At 36.5% G+C, this 24,056-nt stretch overlaps 1 protein-coding gene across 1 annotated transcript in view; it reads right to left on the reverse strand.

Annotated features, from left to right (window-relative positions):
- Positions 1-24,056, reverse strand: part of LOC124414143 (synaptogenesis protein syg-2-like) — a 244,172-nt gene that overhangs the window by 210,315 nt on the left and 9,801 nt on the right. The window contains exon 2 of the mRNA XM_046895088.1: positions 2,085-2,117. Coding sequence (XP_046751044.1) covers positions 2,085-2,117 — 33 coding nt within the window. The remainder of the gene's footprint in view (positions 1-2,084; positions 2,118-24,056) is intronic.

Consider the following 24,056-nt stretch of genomic DNA (forward strand, 5'->3'; position numbering starts at 1 on the left):
CAGGAAACAGCGAACAGTGAGAATATAGAGAGTCACAGCTAGAGAAAATATAGGGATAGATGAATAGATATATGTAGAATAATAGAAAGAGAGAGAAGGAGAGAGATAGGGAGAAGGAGAGAGAGAGAGAGAGAGCTAGAGCTAGAAGTTGGGGTGGTTTTAATTACGCGAATACGTGTAACGTGTATTCGTTATGTATAAAGTGTTGATGATCTTCGGTGAGATAATACACATAATATAAATCCACACAACTAAACATCGATTAACTATTTTCATGTGTATATATATAGATGATAATATTAGGTATACCTATGGTCAATTATTCACGGATATACAAGATGGCTGCATCGGGTGTCCGTGATCGACAAAATGATCACTTCCTCTTTACTGTTCTATTCATGATCTATAATGATCTATACAAAGTACCGTGAATTTTTAACCACTATATAATAATTTTTACTTTTATGTCAATTAATCCGACTGGTTTTATAGTGAAAAACATATTATTGTTCTGCTTAGTCTGACTCTTTGAATTATTCGATATATCGATTAATTATTATTCCCAAGACGAATAATTAATTTATCTCCCCCGTGTAAAAATCTTACTTTTTCCAATTATACTTTTCCAATCTGTCTTTAATCGATGAATATAGTATAGGTCTATTAATTTTTCACAACGAGACACCCGGTGCAAGAAAAAAAGCTTCACAACTGCTTGAAGTATATCCTTTGGAATTTCGTAATTGTTATTAATTTCACTGTTATAGTTTATTCCAATATCTAAGCTTGGGATCAGATTAACAACGGGTTATAATGCGTTAGTCTAGGGGTTACGTCTATATATATGTATATATATTAGACTGTATCAAAAAAATTGACCATTTTTTTTTTTTTTTAATGGTATACTGAAAATATTGTTCAAGATGACGAAAAAGAAATACCATAAAAATTTCAGATTTTAATATTGATATTTAGAGGTGCCTCATCGCGATTTTCTACTTTCCATAAGAATAACATGGCAAGAATGGTCCTTGCTCCTTGCGATTTTTATAACTAGATAACGACGCGTCGTACAGGAAATTCAAAAACATGCTTTTGTAGGAAATTGAACGTTCTACAAAAAAGATCTCTTGTCATTTTACGATAAGTCTACTCCTTCAAAAGTCATTTGAGATAAAACATCAGCAAAGGACCTCAAATAACTTTTGAAGGAGTAGATTTATTGTAAAATGACAAGAGACCTTTTTTGTAGAACGTTCAATTTCCTACAAGTAAAATATTTTTGAATTTTCTGTGCAACGCGTCGTTATCTAGTTATAAAAATCGCAAGGAGCAAGATCCATTTTTGCCATGTTATTCTTATGGAAAGTAGAAAATCGCGATGAGGCACCTCTAAATATCAATATTAAAATCTGAAATTTTTATGGTATTTCTTTTTCGTCATCTTGAACAATATTTTCAGTATACCATTAGAAAAAAAAATTAGTCAATTTTTTGATACTGTCTAATATATATATATATATATATTAATATTATACATGTACGTATATATGTACATTTACAGTATATCATAGATTTTCAACAGCAAAATGTGAAATAAATAAATAAAGAGTGAAAAAAAATATACATCTATACAATGTATGTTTACATATATATATATATATATTTATATGTATATAAAAGTCAGAAATACGAAGAAAAGAAAAACGAAATCTAACCAACAAAAAGCAAGAATTCGAGTCAAATACAGTTAAAATGGGTTTAATAGGGCTAAGCGTGAGTAGATTAGTGGCGTTAAAAATATTGCTTTGTACTCGTTGAAACGATCATACATAGTGTAGGTACGGTTTAATATTTGATAATAATACTAACAGTAAGTACAATATAATGGGAAAAATTGTTTAATGATAGTAACAGCAATAATATAAATAATAATGTTAGTAATGATGATAACGATAATAATAATAATGAAAATAATAATAATAATAATAATAATAATAAAAATAATGTTAATATAGTTATAGAGGGTTGTTGGATGAAAATCTACTCTCTAATCCTAATGCAAAACAAAATTATCAACCAACCTCCTCGCCTATCCGAAATTGTTCGCGGGATCCCTGTAACAAAAACATATTTAAATCATAAAAAATCATAGGAAAATAAATGTTTTCTTTCGAATTAAACTAAGCGAGTATGCAGTATTAAAAATAAAACTATAATGATTTATAATAATGTATTATAATATAAGTATTGTATAGATATTTCGTTTCATGGGAATGATTTCGTCAATTTTTCACTCAACATCCTTTCACGTTCTAAAATCGCAGTATTGTCAATAATTTTTTATTTTTTTATTTTCTCAATAATAGATATGCGTGTCCAGATGTGATAAAAACTTATTACGATTTTGAAAATTGTATATTCGAGGCAACGTATTCAAAGTATACATATATATATATATAATGTATATCGATAATTATAAAACGGCATTTCACGCGATAAACGATGTGAGTTCTCATCGATTTTTTTTTTCTTTGCAAAGAAACGAGGTGAACGATGTGAACACTGAAACGAAGCAATGTTCAGTCGTCGACGTATTTTCCTCGGTAGGTATTTTAGCGAGGTAACTACACCAAGAATAAGAAAAAAAAAACACACACACACACACACACCCGCGTATAATTATTAATCGTGCAAATACGCGAAGAGCTTTTTCACTGTAAATTGAAGCAAATTTCAGCAAATGACAAAACAACCTCGACCCTAACGATGATCGGTATATAAAGATAATATTTTTCACGTCCGATTATCAGATAGGTACAAGCTCCTCGGGTAAATAACATAAAGATACCTGCCATACCGACGAAACCCTAATCCCGATAAACAGGGGAAAGCAAAAAAAAAAAAAAAAAATTTGAAACAGGTATAAAGAAGAAGATGAAGAAGAAAAAAAAAAAAAAAAATTCCTCGCGGAAGAAGGAGGAAAAAAAAAATCCAAGAGCAAAAAAAAAAAAAAAATACAACGCGTAGGGTAGAAAAACAATGGAAATGAAAGGAGGGAAAAAGATGCTCGGGGTACGAGGATTGTCTCCGTAACAGGAATGGGCGGGCGGGCGGGTTAGCTTACGTTAGGTTAGAGCAAAAAGCCGCGAAACGCGACCATCTGTGTGCGAATCCCGGCGAGCTTCCTTCTCCCGAGGCTCAAGGCTGCCGGGTGGAAGGGTAGGGGGTGGGAGAAGGGGTGGTAATGGGCCTGTAGTAGGTAGGTGCGATCGGGAGAGCTCTGCTCATAACACTTAGAGCCAGGCGGCGCCACTGTCTTATTACCGCTGAGCTGCTTTACCGGCGGAGTCGAATCCCATATTTGCAGGCCGGGCGGAAACATAAAGAGAGCCCCCACCCTTACAACGATATGCACGCACTACGTGCGAGTTGTGAGAGGGGTTGAGACCGCGAGGGATGCTGGAGAGGTATTAGTTTCAGATTTGAGACTTTGTTGCCGAAAGATGCCTCGTACTTTTTATGCCTGTCATATGCCCCGAATAGCTCTCTTATTTTCTCTCTCTCTCTCTCTCTCTCTCACACACTCTTTTTCTCTTTATTTTCTGATTCTCTTAACCATTTCTGTCGAATATTTTTCAAGTCAATATCTTGGCCTGATTTTTATTGATCCGGGAATTTTTCGGGGTGCTAATCACGAATCTCAGGTCAGAATTTGATTATTTCTGGATACAAGGTGGTGGATTTAATATGGCGGATGTGAAATCAAAGAAACTATCAAAATTCGATCATTAGGTGCGAAAATTGTTACTCGAGGGTTTTTTTGGATCGCTGATCACGAATTTGAAGACAGAATTTGATACTTTCTGAATACATACCTATCTGTCAACTATGAGATGAGATTTTATTTTTCATATTTTTATTGTCATGCGAAGTAACAAAGAAGTTTTAAATAAACTGTGGCAAGGCTAGGACATGAAAATTTTTTCAAGTCACTGTAAGGGTTGAAAGGGTTTTTGACTGCTGTGTTCGCTTTAAGTCGATACTTTTTATCAATTTTTACACGAGATGATCGTACATTGATAAGTTGTCGAATTTTTATATTACCGATTGTGAGCTACGAAGATATCTATGAAATTCTGAAAATCAAGAATACCGGAATTGCAAATAAGAAAAAAGTTGGTGCAATTCATTTTGTAACGATAAATTCCGTTACTTAGAAGAAACTGTTTTGAACAAATTCACTGAAACGATTTTTTATTACGCTGTCAACGTTGAATATTCAATCTCACAACATCGAATCGGTTATTGATTCGAATCGAAAAATAGCGACATCAAATTTCCTAATTAAAAAAAAAAAATGGAAAATTTGTTTGTAGATTGAAGTGTAACGATTCCAACAAATTTTTAACGTTTCCAAAACGATTTCGAAGACAGTATCGTTATTCCAACCTTTCTTTACAATTCCAATTTTGGCAATTTTCATATTTTCGCCGAGATCTTACCTTAACGTTAATTCAATTAGTAATAATTTGATAAATCCTCAATTTCCAACTATAATAAAATCAAAAACCTCATTCCTAAATTTCACTTGATTCTGTCTGTCTAAGTCCAATAATCTCCATCGGTTTAGGCAAATTCACCACAAATTTGACTGAAAAAAGTGCCAACATTTTCTTTTCCAAGTTTCAAAATCAAAGATCTTTTTGCATCCATAATTCAACGATTCATTTTCTCAAATTCAACTGTAAATTATATCAAAAATTTAATTCTTATTTTATCTAATTCAAACTTTTCACGATTCTTCACTTCAAGACGTTCGCTCGCCCTAATTTTTATTCTTCTCTTTTTTCTTCTTTCGCCTAATTGTTCGTAATTTTTGTTCAAATATCTTCCCTTCGGTAGATACACATACATATATATATATATATATATATATATATATATAAGGCTCGAGTTCTTCCCAAGTCCAGGATTTCCTGCCGGTGCTTTTTAACAACTTTTAATTGGCTCGCAACCCCCGAAATTGTTTACCAAGAAACGGACCTCGGGATACGAAGAACAACAAAAGTGGGGAATCACCCTTTCTCTCCCTTTCCTGAAACTTCGCTTTGCTTAATTCTTCTCCTATCCGCTATTATAATAGTAAAAAAAGACGATTAAACTTCATTTTCTCAGCTCTTTTGTTTTTCAAAGTACTTTCATTATTTTCATTTCTCATCACTCTGTAAAATCATAGAAATAAAATAAACGGCAACATTTTGTTCATAAAAATTTTTCAACCGAAAATTTATGTAATAAACAATCAATAGTTCAATAGTTTAAAATCATATCGAACGATGGAGTTTCAATTTATTTTTTTTCTTTCTTCTTTTTCTCAATCAATATACTTTTATAATAATTAAATGAAAAATAATTCTCGTCACCCTCGTTTGATCGACCTTTAAAGCTGAATCGGTTTTAAAACGTGCTTTAAATCGCCAGTCAGTATAAAGTATAATTTTGCTGCCCGGGGATCGTAATTCAGCCTGTCCCACAATCTTAAATTAAATCGCCATTTATCCTTCGGCAAGAGCTAGGTTTCACCTTTACCACCAGCAGAGCCCGTTCAAGTTGGCTTTAACGAAATAAAATCAATCTCACCCGCGCAACCTAATTATTAATTCACAATACCGATATAATAATAGAGAGCTTGGCGATCAGCGAGGCAAGAAAACGAAGTAAAAGAAGAAGATGAAGAAGAAGAAGAAGAAGAAGAAGAAGAAGAATGGAATAATAAAAATTAACGATAAAAGAATTTTCCCACTATAAGAATGCGATTCAAATCGATTATTCGCCCGCATAAGTTTTCAGGAATTAATTAATCAGTTAATTAATATGATTCAATATCTCTGTGCAACTATAAAAAAAAAAACAAAAAAAAAAAAAAAACAGTCGATGAGATTTTGAGATTGTCGGTGAAACAGAGTTTGAAGGAAAAAAATTCCTACTCAAGACTATTGAGTGAGAAATATTCCCGCTTGAATTAATACGAAAAACGTATGGATAATAAAATAAATGGAGAGTTGTAGATCGATGATAAAAAGAAAGAAACACTGAGGAGATTAACGAACAAACAATAGTTGACCCAAAATCATCCCCGTCCCTTAAAACTGTCTTCTCTTAATTATGAGCGGGCACTATTTGTTTCACTTTCTTCTTCTTCTTCTTCTTCTTCTTCTTCTTCTCCGTCTCCTAGCTGATTTTCGTCAGAAAACAAAAGTTGTTCCAAATTTTTGTTTACTCAATCCTCTTGAGTTTGTCTCCGAGTGAACTGAAGGAGAGATCAACGGGTGGGTAGAAATCCTATGTATAAATAAAGTAAATAAAAGTAGATGAAAAAAAGGCGAAAAAGAAGAATAACAAGAAGAAGAGTAAGGAAGAAAAGTGAAAGTAAACGAGGATGAGGCGAGGATCTGATGTATTGCTAGAATTCTCAACCGTCTGGCGCACAAATATCATATAATTATATATAATTTCTACCACCAACGAACGAAGAGTTAAAATTTTCAGTGAATGGTAGACTGGAAAGTTTAAATAACAGGGCTTCAGATCAGTCAGTCAGTTAGTCAGTCTGTCTGTCTGTATGCCAACACCTAGTTGAGTCTGATTATTTATACTTTATAATCTCCCCCCCCCACCCCCCTTTTTTTTTTTGTTTTTTAGGAGTGCAAAAAAGCAGGCAAAAATTATTCAGAAGATTGTACGCAGTTACGGAATTTTTTCTGAAACAAAGTGTTGAAAAGTAAAAGAAAGAAAAGAAAGAAAAAAAACACACATTCTTCAAGATTCTGTAAAATAATCAACGTACGGTTCGGAAGATTGATTCGCAAATTAATTCTCTTATCGTGCAATTTTTTTTTAAATCTTTTTTTTTCTTCTCTTTCTTTTTTGCAAGAAATTCTCCGGCGATGAAAAAATTTACGGCAAATACTTGAAATATTTTGCACGCTTGAGCATTTCTTTTTTTCTTCTTTTTTTTTTTTTTTTTTTTTTTTTTTTTGTGTTCTTACGAGTTTTGTGTTATACAATTATTCGATCGATGCAATAAACAATCGCGATTCAACTTGACATGAATATTCTTTTTCATTGATTGTTATTCGTTGATTCGGTGATCTTGATATTCATTTGTCGTTGAAAATAAAAAAAATGAAACAACCCGAATAGAAAATGAGAAAAAATAAGATTGAAAAAAATTGAAACAGAAAAAAAAAACAAAAAAATGAAATGGTAATTTTCGACGAAAGACTTTGATTTCAGAGAATCACATGGAAAAGTATCATCCATTCAGAAGCAATAAGCAGACGCGTGTCTTTCTCGTCGTTCGAAGTCCGGTTCTTCATTTCTTTCACTCTTCGCTCTTTCTCTTCTTTCTTTCATTCTTCCATCTCTCTCTTTCTCTCTCTCTCTCTCCCTCTTATAGTGAGTTACATAGGAGAAGTTAGATTCAAGCTGGTAGTGAATAAGGAAGAAAAGGGTTTGACGTGATGATCCCGTAATAACGATTTCGTGCAGCGAGTCTATGGGATCCAATGGCCATTGAAATCGCGTTCGATCTACGACGACAGGACAGAGGCAGCAGCAAAATAAGAAGAAGAAGAAGAAGAAGAAAAAGAAGAAGAAAAAATATAAGAAAGCGTAATAACATGGCGATGAGAGGTCAGCTGTTTGTTTGTCATGGATTTCAAAGTCAGGCTAGAAATTCTTTATTCAATTGTGACGTTGTTCCCATTCGAATAACGCTGAGTTAAAAACTACTTCGAGACAAATGACGATATTCACTAACGGGGCGAGAAATTTATTTAAAAAAATCATTGCTCAGAAACTTGATTTGAAAAAATTCTGGGATACTATTCAACTACGATATTTCAAGGCAAATTAGTTACTTTTAGCAAAATGAATGTGAAAATTCAATGTGAAAAATTTAACAATAAGAATAATAATAATAGAAATCATTCATAAGACAACAGAACATCGAAAAATGAATCGTTCTACTCAAAAAACTTACGAATCACTGATTTTTTAATATTTTGAACTGAAAATTGACTGAGTAACTCTGTTTAAAAAAAATAAATAAAAAATATATACCTATATATGGAGATACCGTAGGATAAATTTAGAGAAATAAAAACGTCAAGTCTAAGGATTAATTCATTTTAATCTGATCAAACATGAAGTTATAGATCAAGTTAAATATATTCGAATTATTTTATATATGGGATTGCACCATTGATATTATGTATTGTTTATTTATTCATTCGTAGTTTCATGAATATTACGCAGAACAATGACTGGGAATACTAAAAATAAAAATTTCCTTAATTCGCGTATAAATTTAATTCCATTTTCTTGAAAAAATAAAAAAAAAAACTGTGATTCTGTTCGTTTGACGATTTTTTTTACCTTTTTATTTGAATATCTCGTGTTTTGGAAATTTCGGAAAAAACAGTGTCGATCGCTTGGGAGAGAAGTTTTTTATTTCATTATTTATTTTTTTGTCATTTTTAAAACGCAGATTCGAAATTTGACATTTTTAAATCTCATATTTCGTAACTCACACGTGATTACCGAATTTTTTTTTCCACAAAATCAGTCCAAATAATGCCTAATTGAACTAACGGTAAGAAATCTATAAAATCCTGTAAGGTTTTTTGAAGATTTCAAAGTTCAGGTGAAACTTTTCATATCAGATCTGTGTTAATGAAAATTGTAGAAGAAGAAAGAGACGGAGTAAAAGGAAAAAAAAAAAAAAAAAAAAACAGGAACAAAAAAATTGACGAGTAATGTCGAAAAACCTAAACCAAAAAATTATGCATTCCGATTCCAGCCACCCTAAATTATGTGAAATAATCTGAAATATCTGTGAATATCGAGTTCATCGAGACTGCAGACGTCGACGTGGGCGATAATCGGTGGTCGAAAAATGAAGGGTAATCGAACGAAAGACCCAATTTCGAGGGTTCGTGGATTGGGAGACGAATACATTCGTCTGCTGTTCGCTCTCTGTGTAACAAATGTGCGAAACCCTTTCGCAGCGGGATCTAAGACACAATATTTCCCCGTGGAGAAATCCCGTCTCTTTATGGCGCATGGCGTCGAGAAAATCCTGGAACGTCAACGAACCGGCAGCGACGTGAACAGATATAGATATGGAGAATTCCATGCGAAGCCAGCCATGCACCGTATGATCATCGCCATTTTTTATTTCCTTGAAAAAAAATTTCTGCAATTTTCCCAACTCTGAAGCAGTACTCGATAGTTTTTTTGGATTATTTATTAAACTAGGTAATTATTTATAAATATTGAGAGTGATTTTCAGAAGGATCTTTTTTAAGATTCTCAAAAAATTCTCGCAAGCCGTATTTTCTTTTCTAAACGTTTCAAGACCGGTTAATGATGGGCTAATTTTCTTTTTTATATTGCTTAAAGCACTTTTTTTTATTTTTTTGATCAACTAAAACAATATTTAAATAGTCCGAAAGTTGCCAAAAAATTCTCAAAAACTTCTATTTTTCACTTAGATCATTTCTATATCGATGTTATTACGAAGTCGACGAAAAAAGTTGAACATATTCGAAGTTCTAAGTGAAAAATACAAGTTTTGAGAATTCTTTGGGAATTTTAAGACCGTTCGATGTTTCAGTTGGCCAAAAAAAAATTGACCGAGCTGAAAAAATGGAAAAAAATCGGTCCGTCACGGCCTTGAAATGATTGGAATAGAAAATAGAGTTTTTGAGAATTGTTTAAGAATTTAAAAAAAGGTTTTTTTCAAAAATCACTTTCAATATTTATAAATAATTGAACTGTTGCACAGAAAGTCTGAAAAAATTTCAAACAAAATCGGCAAAGGTAAGAATCAGTTCAAATCTTTTTTTGTCAACTAAAACATTGTTCAAACGGTCTAAGAATCCCGAAAAAAATCCCAAAACTCTTATCTCCCAAACCAATCCACGATGGATCTGGACTAAAAATATTTTCAGTAAAGAATCAAAGTCTTAAGAATTTTTGGGAGCTGTTAGACCGGTTAAGCAACGTTTTAACCGGTCAAAAAAATTTACAGTACTAAACAAGAATAAAAAAAAAAATCGTTCCATCACGGACCGAGTTTTGAAACGTTCGAAATAAAAAATGGAGTTTCAAAGAATTATCAAAAAGTTTTTAAAACCGTTGTTTTCAAATTACTTTATAAATATTTATCAATAATTAACCGATTGAATGAAAAATCTGAAAAAAAAGTCAGAGAGTTGAGACAATTGGATAAAATTTTTTTAGCAAAACCAAAATATTTTGGTTTGGATATGCGTGGTTACGGAGGAAATATAATTTCGACACGTAGTTTGCGCGTATTTCAACATGCGAAAAACATACGAGGATGTGCTTTTCCGTTTTCAGTGTTTGGTTTGCCAGGTTTCGCGCAGTAGCAGCTGCAGCCTGCAACCCAGTAGCGAATACGACGAGTGAAATCTCACGTGCTTGCAGCTTGCTTATCTTCCTATTCCGGAATGTCCTTCTGGACCCAAATCACGTTCGCAAACTTCGTGCAGAGCCGCTTCCGCAGGCTCGATGCATCGTGATAAAAAAAATATAGAAAGAAATTGAGAAAATAAAAGACAGAAAAAAAACAAAAAAACAAATCAAATGGTAGACAAATCAATCGAGGATTAAAAATATCATTTGGAGCAGTGAAACTTTGAGGATGTTCCTTTTTCAAGGTTAGCTTAAGATTTTTCAACAATTCTACGAAATCTTTAAATCTCTTGAAACACGTTAAAAAACTTGTAGCTCGTGAATCAATTCGTGAAATTGTCGATTTTTATTCTCCATGATTAATTTAATGAAATCTACCGATCATGAAGAATTACTCGATGATTTTCATTTGACCTGTTGATAAAAAATTTCTGTTTAAAGTCACGGTTTTTCTACAAATCAAACTTTAAAAATTAAGGATATTCAGTTCAATAACAAACAATCTGAGAGTTAAGCAAAAAAAAAAAAATGAAAACTACGCAGTGCCAATATCGAAATATGAACGATTCCATAAATCCGTAAATATATATACATTCAAAATTGGGTCGAACGTTTATTAAATTCCACGAACGATAAACGTTCGAATAATAATGAAAACAGACTATCGCCGATTGAGCAGAAAATTAGAAACCTCGAAATCAGTTTATTGTATTCGCATTCGTATTTCGTGAAAGCGTATTTTCAAATAAGTTTACTAAATTTTACTTTTTATTCTTTTCAACACGTAACGCGGAAAAAGAAAATGCCAAGGAGAGGCATTTTAAAATTGGAAAACAAATAAAGATAAAAATTTCATTAATCACGTATCGAGGGATTGATGGAATAAATTCTATAGCAGGATGATGACGAGTGCCGAGTATCAAACGATTCGTGAATTCGATTGCCGATGGAATAATCGATCATTTCTTTCCACGACACGTAACGCGGTATTTCCAATGGCAGAATCAGGATCAGGAGTCCCGTTTGAATCCCTCGACTCTTTGTAGCCCCTGGCTATTGGACAGGAAATTACTTGGAAATTACGCCCTTTAGCTGAAATCCCCGCGAAAAATCGCAAATGTATTCGTTATTTGACTCGAAATTTTTTTCATTTCATTTACTATTATTTTTTTTTTTCAAACATCCGTTTTCCAAGCATTAATATTACGAAATAATAATAAAAACTGAAAGAATCGAGAAGAAACGAGTTCGTTCTGTAGTATAAAAAGTATTTCCGTAAAGTAAAACGATTTTATCATTAACGAATTGGTGAAATTTCTAAAAAAAAATTCCGAACTTTTTACTCAAACATAAAAAAAAAAAATATATATATATATACATCATCCGTAGTTCTTAACGTGGCATTATTTTCTCAATGATTGAAATATGGTATTCTGGTTTCCTCCTTCAAGTTTTCCGGTTTTGCGATGATTTGAGAAAAAGTTGCACCAGTTAAACGTGAAAACTACTCGGCATTCTAAGAAGGTGAATGCGATGAATAGTGTGAGAGAGAAAGATGCGAGGATGTGGCTCGTGTTATAAAACCTGATTATCTTCTTTCGATTTTTGTCATTTTATTTTAATCGTGTTTGAAGAGAATCTCTTGGAATCGCCGAGTGATTGATCGGCTTGAATATCCATCGACCTCCCAGGGTTTCCCATCGCGGTTACAAGTCAGCTCTGGCTTGACGATGGAGTTTAACGTGGTTTAAACATAGGAACCGGATTTTCAGGATCATTAAGAGTTATAAAAGAAGGATATAAATACTTGTTTGGCGAATACGTTGATAGTATTCGGTTTTTAAGTGAAAACAAGATTTGATTCGACCGATCAGAAGATCGCTCAATGACTTCGAAACATTTCTGATGAACTTTCTCTTGGATTTACAGAGTCTTAAAATGAGTGGGACGAGTTTTGCATGCAGCTTGAAATAACTTGGAATCAATTCTAGGAAAGTTCATGAAAATTTCAGACGCATTTCTCACGATTCGTATATATTCAAATTCGAATAAAGTTATTCCAAGTGGAATTTAAGTTAGTTGAAGAGGTTTGATCAGGGCGTCGAATGAATATACGAGACTTCGCATGAACTCGGATGACTTTAAGTGAACTTTGCGTAGGTTCTGAAGAATCGTTCAAGCTTCTCGATGAATTTCAAATATTCGCGGAACACTCGAATAGGCTTGGGACAGACTCGAAGTCAATTTTGCGGTCTCTGAATGGCCTAAGACCATTTCAAAACAGGACTTCCAGGTGACTTCCAATTAATTCAACGTCGTCGGACGATTTTTCACAAGTTTTAAGAGTTTGGAACGCATTTTAAGGGTCTTTCAAAACGTAACGCTACCTCTTAAGGTGCATATAAAGACACGTTGTACACCTCGAAAACGCGGGGATGCAAAACTCCTATACCGCTCAAGCGATCAGAGTGAAACTTGGGCAGTTAATGCCTTATTTTGGCAAAAAGTGGAGCGTCTTTTTACTTTTTCAAAATCTGAAACAAATTTTACAGATTAGTTACCACTCACAGAAATTGGCCAAATTTTTACAGTTGCACTGAATGGATCGACCTATCCGGTATGATGCAACTCGACGGTGATGAAACACACATTTTGAGCCCAGTTTCATGAGATTTGATGGCGAAATGACGAAATAGCAGCTGATCTGGTCTTCGCTTACGAAGTACACCGAAATCTCATTTTGGCGACATTTGTTACCGACAATACGCGCATGCCGGTAATGCATGCGTGTAATGTCGGTAAAAAATTACCGACAATTGTCACCAAAATGAGATTTCGGTGTTCTTCATAATCGAAAACCAGATCAGCTGCCATTTCGTCATTTCGCCATCAAATCTCATGGGACTGGGCTCAAAATGTGTGATTCATCACCGCCGAGTGGCATCATACCGGATAATTCGATACATTCGGTGCAACTGTGAAAATTTGACCAATTTCTGTGGGTGGTAACCAATCTGTAAATTTTTTTTCCAAATTTCGAAAAAGTAAAAAGACGCTCCACTTTTTGCCAAAATAAGGCATTAACTGCCCAAGTTTCATTTTGATCGCTTGAGTGGTATATGAGTTTTGCATCCCCGCGTTTTCGAGGTGTACAACGGGTCTTTGTAAGCACCTTAATGGCGCTCAGATTACATACCGTCTGACAATTGAATAGTTTGAGGATTGAAAAGAGGATCACATCTTATCCACCAATGTAGCTAGAGAGATAATATCGCGGGTTGGTAATAGAAAATAAGTAAACTGAAGAATCCACCCTCTTCGAGAAGGCTAGTAGTGAGTATAACAGATACTCAGTGGTTGATACCTAAGGTTAGATAAGCGTAGTAGATACATAGGTGATCGGGTGAAGGCGTCTAGGTGTTCCTACTAGGAGGAATAGGGCAGGTGGTGAGGATATATTGGCGAAAGACCATTTAGTTTCCGATGTAGCGCCATTCCCCGCGAGTCAGTGTAATAAGATTTTACCGCCGGAGTGATGCCGTAGGGCAAGATTTGCGATATCATAGCCAACGCCTACGAAAATCCAGGGATTTTCAATTCCAGGTCAATCCAATACCTCCGCCTGTAGCGTCGAAACGCTATCGGGACGTAGTTAGGTAAGGTTAGGTTAGGTTAGGTTAGGTTCGACTGTATCTCATCTCCTACCCTTCCTCCCTTCCCCGACCCCCCGAAATATATCCTCTTTCTTTATATGCCCAGGACAGGGTGAATTTCTGACGTATCTACATCAAAAGGATTCGTCATCCCTCGTTCAATATCCTCGCACAAGAGAACGAAAGAAAGAAAATAACAGAGGGAATAATAAAACCTAGAACATCAAGTTCTGAGAAACGGTGAAACGAAGAAACGAATAACCAGTGAGAATTAGGAAGAAATCGAACGCTCGCAAGGCTTCGAAAAAAGTAAAAATCCGGCGCACGTTGTGATCAATGGATCCTTTCTTTTCTGTATCATACAAGCTCTGTTACTGATCGTGATACGAAATACTTCCCTTCCTTTTAGCTTTTCCAAAGCACTCGAAGCTGAAGTTATGAACGCTAACGTTGAGAAGCGTGAGATAAAAAAATCAATCATTGCTCCAAAATTTTAAAAGTACTTTAAAGTAGTCGACCCTTCAAAATAAGAGCATCTTCACTTGCTCATGGTTTGATAAACGTCCTTCACTCCTAGAGAATCAAAAAGACCATTTTTCCTAAACGTCCATCATTACAGCAACGTCACCAGCCTCACCCTAATCGTTTTTCCACATCCATATGGTAGCCACCTAAAGCGTTCAGCCAAAGTGCGTATCAGAATTGTTCAAGTGATTGAACTGTGTCACCTCACGCAGTATGTGTGTGTGTTTATGTAGCTATATGGGAAAATTTAATCTGGTCCTGATTACTGTTGGGTAACACATGTGCCACCCGCGTACTTCAGTTGTCACTATGGATCCCATATCCGGGTGGTTGGGTATCTGGCACGGTTTAATTGACACAACCCAACGCAGAGCTTTCAAACACTGGAGTGTCTACTCGGGCTCATGGATTGTTAATGCATCGCTGATTTCCCACGTCGATTAATGATCGTCTCATCAAGCAGGTTTATTAGATCCAACGGTATGAACACCTCGACCCACATTCGCGTGCCGCCTAAACTTTTCTCAGTCTGAATTGTTTCTGCTGGTATTGTTTTACCATCCATCAGACTATTTTTTCGTTATTTTTCCTCACTTTCCTGCCCTCGTTTCTCATTCTCTTCGTCGAATCGAATAGTTTATACGGTATAATCAATGGACGAGTGTCGCTATTGGAAGAGACACTCACCGATAATTACTGAATAATTTAGCCCTCGATTTCCGCTCCGTAGTGACCAAGAATAAATCAATTCGTCTCGTTCTTCGGGGTGTAAAAAATTTCAGATGACAAATGAAAAATCAATCCAAATTCACGAGAACCTAAAGTTTGGATTCAAGTCACGTTAGCGTCGTAAAGTCACAGAGCCAATTCATAAAATTTCAAGTTTTAGAGAAAGTTGGCACTTGTCAAGTGACTTCAAGTCAAATGACGAAGTGACTCGAAGTCCTTAAGTCAAACGAGCTCATGCCTGACTGAAGAAGAAAAAAGAGAATACACGAGGTTACACACTTCTGCGGTGAAAATTTGAATTATTCTTTCTCTCGACTTCGCCTCTCTTTACATTTCCAATATTACCCTCCGGCCTTTTTTCACGCCCGAACAGCCACGTCCAACTTCTCTTTTCTTCGAAAATTTTCCCTTCTGGTTAGTCAGCCACGCTGTGTAAGCAACAGCAGTTCTTGATATCGAGTATAATCGACTCACTTTCTTTCTTCAGCTTCACTTTTCGACAAGGTTCCAGAGCTTTTCAGGGTATTGGCGCAGGGTAGCACCGATGGGCTAACAATCGACCTTATACCTGATGATAGCAGTTTCACCATCAATCATCGTGCCAACGAACTGAGAAACGCTGCTCGAAAGGTGTTCGGTATGTACGTATATAGGGCATTCCACGCCAACTCGACCAGTGTTAAACCTCGACCATCTCAAAATCATTTCATGTTTTTTTTCTGACATTCTACTCGGTAAAAAACTAAAGTCGATTGTGAATGCCCATTTTTTTAAATCTGAAAAAATTCTCACCCACGTAAATATCAACTCACGAACGAATTTTCAATGTTTTTTTTTCAACTCTTTCTAATCATTAAGCCCCTATCCCTTATCTATTCGCTTTTTACATACATGAATATACATGTAGCGGGAAAATTATCGCGGCTTGATATCAATTTCCTTGAAAACTCTTTGTGTGCTTTCGCCGAGACTAAAATCAAACTATCCACATCGACTCAAATTTCCATTTCTCTCTGACACATCGCCGAATGAAGAAGACAAAAAAAAAATCGACGATATATATTGAAGAACTGCTGATGAGAAAAATTCAGCTATATAGTTCGTTTTTGACGGTTGAAATTCTCCGAGAAACGTTGAAAATCAAGAAGTATCGATTTTCTTATTTTCCAGACACCTGAGGCTACTCGGAACAGAAGTTTAAACGTGAATATAGAAAAAAAAAGACGAGTGAGAGAGAAAAAGAGGGAGGAAAAATCAATAAGTAAGTGAATAGAAAATACCCGAGAAATACCTTGCGACAGTGGCGATCCAGGAATGTTCGAAGGAAAGTTCACCCCTTCAATTCCCAGTTGGACTCTTACGCTGCCCGCTATCCCCGCAATTCGTTTTCCTGAATTTTCGAATCCCCCGAGTCTCGTCGCGCGGCACGCTGGTCGATTCGGTCGGCTTCGGAGGGTCGAAGAGGGCGAAAAAGACCGGGTATATAAATATCAGCCAAGGATGACCCTAAATAGTCGAGACAGACTGACTGACTGACTGAACAAATTTATCAATGGTCCAGAGAGATCGGCTAGACAGCATCATTTCGAAAAGGAGCAGTTTTCAATTTTTCACTGACAATAAAATCAATCATCATTTATGCAACTAATTACTCATATATTTTTCACCTAATCACTCGGTTATTTCGTGGTTTCAGCTTCTAATAAGTACTGATGAGCAGGACGAAGTTTCAGGCTGGAGAGTAACGACAACTTCACATAATTAAGAATAGAATGAATAAAACATGGTAATAAATGGTGTCAAATAGACCTGAAATTGTCTTTTAATTTCGCTTGTCTTCAAAGAGTTCTGAAACTATCCTTAAATTTTTCTTACGTCCTGGAAATATTTTATTTTTAATTTTCTTACATGATCTGAAAATGTCATTGAATTTTTCTTGTCCTTAAAAAGTCGTGAAAACTGTCCCTGAATTTTTCTTACGTCCTGAAAATATTCTATTTTGAATGTCCTCAAATGATCTAAAAATGTCCTATCAGTGTCCTCCAATTTTTCTTATCTTAAAAAAGTCCTCGAAACTGTCTTTGAATTTTTCTTACGTCCTAAAAATATTCTATTCCCAAAAAAAAAAAAAAGCTACGTGATCGCTGTTTTACATAAAACGACCTTTTATGTCGACAAGTGTGAGAATTTCCCGGCACGGCGTCGTCACTGCGGGAACGTTGATACGTTTTTAGTTGGCGCTGAATAGAGGAGTTGAGAATTTTTCGTAGCTACATCACGATGAAAAAGAGAAAAGAAAATCAGAGGGAAGAAGAAAAAGGATGGAAGAAAGTGAGGCACATACACACATACATACATACTATAGATATAGATTATCCGAAGATTGATTTCCTCTGATGTGAATGTAATCGCACCCCGCGAGCTTCGAGTCGAAAGGAGGTGGGGGTGGGGGGTAAATAATAATCTTTTAATAACGGTAAGTGATAGATGAATTTCCTGCACGCTTGTACGTAATGTGTATTGTGGATCGGAGCCAAACGGCTTAAAGGATATCAATTTTGAATGGCGTGATTTAGGTATCCGGTCGAGAAATGCATTTCAATGCTCGGCTAAGAGATTTCGCAAGATCTTCGACTGAATTATGCATTGACCAAAAATGAAAGCACACTTTTTGAGTAAGACAAAAAGTAACTCTTCAATGCCACTCTCTCTCTCCCTCTTTCTTTCTCTTTCTTACCGTATACTACTGACAAGATATAGAATTTGAAGATTTTTTACTTTTTATCAAACATTAACTTTTCGAGTAGGTACACGAAACCATAATTTTTATCAGCTTGAGTAATTAAAACTGCCGGGTGAATTGGGGTGAGAATATAGGAAACGTAGCAGAGGATGAAAGAGGAAGAAGAAAGGGATGAGGAGACGGTAGATAATGATCAAGAGAAAGTAATTTTCTCCCCTTCTCGTCAGCAGATCAGAGCAAGGCTCAGAGGCGAGACATCTTACGAAAAGGGCAGAACATCTAAGCCGGATTAATTAATTGGTTCGACGGTTATTTCCCGACAGATTAGGAACTCTAGATTTCAGGAAGATGCGCCAACAAAACGAGCTTAACCGTCGCCATGTGTTCTAAAAAAGAGAAAAAAAGGAAAAAAGAAAAAAAAAAACACACGCCGACACACCGCAGAAGTTAAGAAAGTTTACTTACACTTGTGACCAGGACAAATCGAGAAAAACTTGTGAGTCCAGGAAATCTTTGGAACCTAGGATTGGTTGGAAAAGATTATTTTTCTTCTCTCACGGTTAGACAAGATCAAAAACTGTATTACTTATATCATTGGAAATTCATTATAGCCAAAGTAATCGAAAAACAAGATTTATCCATCGATTCCAATTCCGTTGGACAGTTTATGTTGGAAACAACAACAACAACAACAACAACAACGAAACTGTGACTGGACTCCTGAAGAAAATGTCGTCACGTAACTCGACCAAGTGAACAAAGTTTCGAGGTTGAAAGAATCTGAAAGGCGAGGATAAAAGTTTGAACCCATTGAAAAAGAACAATACGCTGAGGAATTGTTCTGGCTGTATTCGAGGTCAGAAACTTTAGGATTGAGGACACCATTTCGACTATGAAAACCTTAAATATTGGTGGAGTAAAAACATCGAAAGAAAACATTTCGCGAAAGGACTTGAACGACATGTGTAGTCCAAAAGCGATACCATGTGATGAGGAATTTTGAACATTCTCTTAAAAAACGGTCCAATATAATAACTCTGTGATCTTTACCACCCGGTCAGATGTTGGAGAATGGCGCGAAAACAACGTGAACATGTGACGACCAGAATAAATTTTCAATCAGCGTTAAGGTGCTTATAAAGACACGTTGTACACCTCGAAAACGTGGGGATGCAAAACTCCCATACCGCTGCAGCAATCAGAGTGAAACTTAGGCAGTTAATGCCTTATTTTGGCAAAAAGTGGAGCGTCTTTTTACTTTTTCAATATTTTGAAAAAAAATTTTACAGATTCGTTACTACCCAGAGAAATTGACAAAATTTTCGCAGTTGCACGGAATGGATCGAACTATCCGGTATGATGCCACTCGGTGGTGATGAAACACAAATTTTGAGCCCAGTCCCATGAGATTTGATGGCGACATGACGAAATGAGAGCTGATCTGGTTTTCGATTACGAAGAACACCGAAATCTCATTTTGGTGACATTTTTCGGTAATTTTTTACCGACATTACACGCATACATTACCGGCATGCGCGTAATGTCGGTAACAAATGTCGCCAAAATGAGATTTCTGTGTACTTCGTAATCGAAAACCAGATCAACTGCCATTTCGTCATCTGAGCATCAAATCTCATGAAACTGGACTCAAAATGTGTGTTTCATCACCGCCGAGTAGCATCATACCGGATAGTTCGATCCATTCCGTGCAACTGTGAAAATTTGGCCAATTTCTATGGGTGGTAACCAATCTGTAAATTTTTTTTCCAAATTTTGAAAAAGTAAAAAGACGTTCCACTTTTTGCCAAAATAATGCATTAGCTACCCAAGTTTCACTCTGATCGCTTGAGCGGTATAGGAGTTTTGCATCCCCGCGTTTTCGAGGTGTACAACGTGTTTTTATAAGCACCTTAATATGAAACTGCGAGGGTGGTTAGATGAACCGTGAATATGGAGAACGAAGGGTTAAGTCAGAGAGATAGAGAGAGAAGGAGGACTGGAGAAGCACAGAGGAGAGGAGCTCTGACATCATTATACGATAGTACGATTGATACTAGCGGTAAGGCCAATTAGGGAGAGGGATGGCGAGTTGGCAGAGGTAATTTAGAGATAACTACGTGATGATACCGTTCGTTCTGCATATGTGCCTGCCTGCGTATGTGCCTGACGGTTGTTTGATACACGCGGTAAACTCGGAGAGAGAAACGGAGCGAGGAAAGAGAGACAGTGTAACGAAGGGACGCGAGGAAGAACAAGTCTTTGATGTTCCCACAGATAATCACTTTCCTCTTACTCTCTCTTTCTCTCTCTCTCTCTCTCTCTCTCTCTCTCTTAGTTTTTGCTAGACTGTATTGTCTGGTCCATTACGATGAACGGCTTGTTTAACCTTTGCCCCTGAAGCCATAGCAACGTGAGTCCAAGTAGGTACCTGTGTTATCTACCCCCAGCACCTCCAATGTGCATAACAATCGGTGAAATTTATGAAATTTATATTGTTGATTCGGCACGATAATTTTTCAACGCTTCAAGATAAGTACTGAATCGTTTGATGAACTTTTATCTTGTAGGGTCATGTGAAGAGGTATCAACTGCTCTGAATTGGGTCTCTAGCTTGATTGTTATACTTCATGTTGGCACAACTTTGAGCAAATTTGGAACGTTATTCAGCTCGTGCAGTGGATTCGACTCCAAGGAGTGTGGACCGTTGGATGGAATAAAAATTGGAACAAATTTTTCCGTCGACTTGAACAATCTTCCTGCCTGCCACATCTGGTAGATCGATATCCGTCTCAGTCCATCCGTCCGGATAGACATTTGCCAACTCCAGGTCTGCCGGATTACAGCGTGGGGAGGGGGGAAGGAAGAGGAGATGAGGATGAGGATGAGGATGAGGATGAGGATGGGAATAGGGGTTGGGATTACATCAGGAGAACCCGGAGCGAGCGAAAGATGGCAAAGCATAAAGTCCCTGTATCACGCGACATCCAATTTGTGATAGCGTTCTCAAATCGTGCTCAAATACGAGGTTATATGGCTTGTGACGTGGTCGGTTACGGATATCTCCATACATATATGGGAAGAGGAGAAAAGGAATGGATCGAGAGGTTAGAACGTCAAATTCTGAAAGTTGACTCCTAAGGACATGACGAAAAGGACTAACTCTCGAGTATTCCAACTTAATTTTCACGTCATAACATTGCAAAGTTCTTGATTGGGTGTTCCTAATTCGCATTAATTTCCATGTATCAAAGACTGCCGAGGATGAGAGTGTTTCTTTGATGATGAAACGCCGCTTCAAAGACACGAGGAAGTCTTCCATCTACGAGATGAATATCGGGGGTTAGGTGCTAGAACCTGAGTGAGTGAGTGAGTGAGTGAGTGAGTGAGGGTGAAAATGGTACTGAAAGGGAAGTAATAACTCCGGGAGAGCTAAACGGTGTGCAAATATTGTTCTAAACGTTCCAGGGTGTTCGTTGGAATGTCGGTGGTGGTTGTAGTGGTGGTGATGGTGGTGATGGTGGTATTGAATGTGTGTAACGGGATAAGAATTGACTAAAACGGCGAGTTGTTAGGTCGGGGAGTTCGTGTTTGCGCGTTAATTAAAGAGCGCTCGAAGCTGTTGAGTGGCCAGTTAGTAAAGTAGGGCCGAGGTTTGAAGGAGCTAGAAAATCTATGCCAGGAGCAGAAATACATGTTATACACCAGTTCCAACGTGGTATGGCGTGGCATGGCAGCCAAGAGCTCGGGTGAAGTGGGTACCTTATTAAATTCCTTGCACCAACGGTGTACGCGTAATTGCAAAATTTATTTTCGCGCTAGGATCAGAATTCTTCTTCTGCTGCTGCTGCTGCTGCTAGTGCATGAGGTATAAGGGTGAGAGGTATCCGCATTATTCGCCGGGCTAATCGTGGCCTGAACTTTCCTGGACGGTTATAAACAGCTTCGAAATACTTTCGAACAAAACTGGAACGGTTCCCAAGCTCAACCTCTTGGTGTATAACAAACAGGGATGTGGAGAAAGAGGATGAGGAGGGAGAAAAATACGAAGTTAAGGAAAAGCTCGAGGTGAAACGGTGACGCAGACAAAGGTTGGAGAACGAGGAAGGAATCTTCAATCTCCAGCTCGGAGCGAGGATATTAATTGGAATTTATCGCACTCGGAATGAGCCCGGAGTCATGAGGTATACTTGGAATGTCTAAATTGCAATTTTTGATTCCCGGAACTTCTGCTTTTCCCCTTCGGACGGACGTTTCGCATTATGAATATAATATCCTCAAGATATCTCGTCCTGATCCCCGAGTGTAATAAAAAACAAAAACTGGTTTCAGCTTAAAAGGATCAAAATTATACTATTTTTTATAGTCTTGTGTGTGTGTGTGTGTGTGTGTGTTTTGTTTGTTTTTTTTTCTCTTTAATTACAGACACCTGAATTCTGCCATGCAAACTATTCCAATTTTCATGTCAAATGTAACAGGATTTTCAAGTTCTTTCTTTTGCAAGATCACGTTCAAGACGTTGAAATATTTTTTGAATGTCTTTCTCTGTAGTATCTCACTATTCCTTAAGGCCTTAGGCCACTCTAGAGGCGGAAAAAATAGGCTTCTTGAGGATTTTTTTTCAGAAATACTACAAAATAAATCTAGATAACAGAAACGTGATTTTATTATTCATATCAGTGACTGCTTACAATAATTTTTTTGAAGCGATTTATTTCAAAATGGCGACTGTGCAGCGTTTTTGCGACGACGTCTCCTTTTTTTCGGGGTCCACGGCTGGACTAACAGCTTCTGTAATTTTTTTAATCATAATGAGCCAATGAATTTTTTTGATTATATATAATAACTGCTATAGAAGTACGTAGGATTTTTGCGATATATTGATTTTTGGCCAAATGGCGCACTTCTAAAGTGGAAAGTGAAGAACTTGCCTAAAAAATTGTCAGATAATTGTTAATAACAAATGAACCACGCAATGTAAGAAAAAAAACCCTACGTACTTCTATAGCAGTTATTATATATAATCAAAAAAATTCATTGGCTCATTTTGATTCAAAAAATTATAGGAGCTGTTAGTCGGGCCGTGGACCCAGAAAAAAAGGAGACGTCGTCGCAAAAACGCTGCACAGCCTCCATTTTGAAATAAATCGCTTCAAAATAATTATTGTAAGCAGTCACTGATATGAATAATAAAATAATCACGTTTCTGTTATATAGATTTATTTTGTAGTATTTCTGAAAAAAAATCCTCTAAAAGCCTATTTTTGCCGCCTCTAGAGTGGCCCAAGGCCTTAAACCACCCCAAATAAGCGTCTAATTAACTTGAAATCATTTTCACACTCCGTGAATGAACAAGAATCCTAAAAATCGTGAACAGTTTCAAAAAAGTGACTAGAAGCTGAGTGATTTTTATAAGGATCATAAAGTCTTCCCGCTTCGCAATAAGTATCTCATAACAAGCGACTGAATAGATTATCCCCGTGAATAAAATACGTTGAACGTTGCAACGCGTTTAATCGTACAGGAGTCTCGGTTTTCCCTCATCAAAGCTTTTCGCCCGGTTTTGCATAAGGACGAATATCGTCTGTGCCATGGATCTAGGTGGTGGTGGTGGTGGTGGTTGTGGTGGTGGTGGTATAAAAGTTTGTAATCCTCTCAATTGGCCCCAAAGTTCATCCAGGCATCACCGCCTGGAAAGCGGATATTCGCGCCACATTTTCCTTCCGGTCTTCAGTTGGTGTATGTTCTGTTCTTTCCTCTCCTTAATATGTTTTTCTTCTTTCTCGCCTCACTTTTTGCTTTGATACTTTTACTCCGCACTGCCGAGCCATCTCACCATTTCACTGATAAGAATTTAGCCTAGCGAGAAAAGAAAACTCCGCACTCGGCTTCCGATCCTTCAA

This window comes from Diprion similis, chromosome 13 (assembly GCF_021155765.1).
Source record: "Diprion similis isolate iyDipSimi1 chromosome 13, iyDipSimi1.1, whole genome shotgun sequence".
In the NCBI taxonomy this organism is placed as follows: Eukaryota; Metazoa; Arthropoda; class Insecta; order Hymenoptera; family Diprionidae; genus Diprion; species Diprion similis.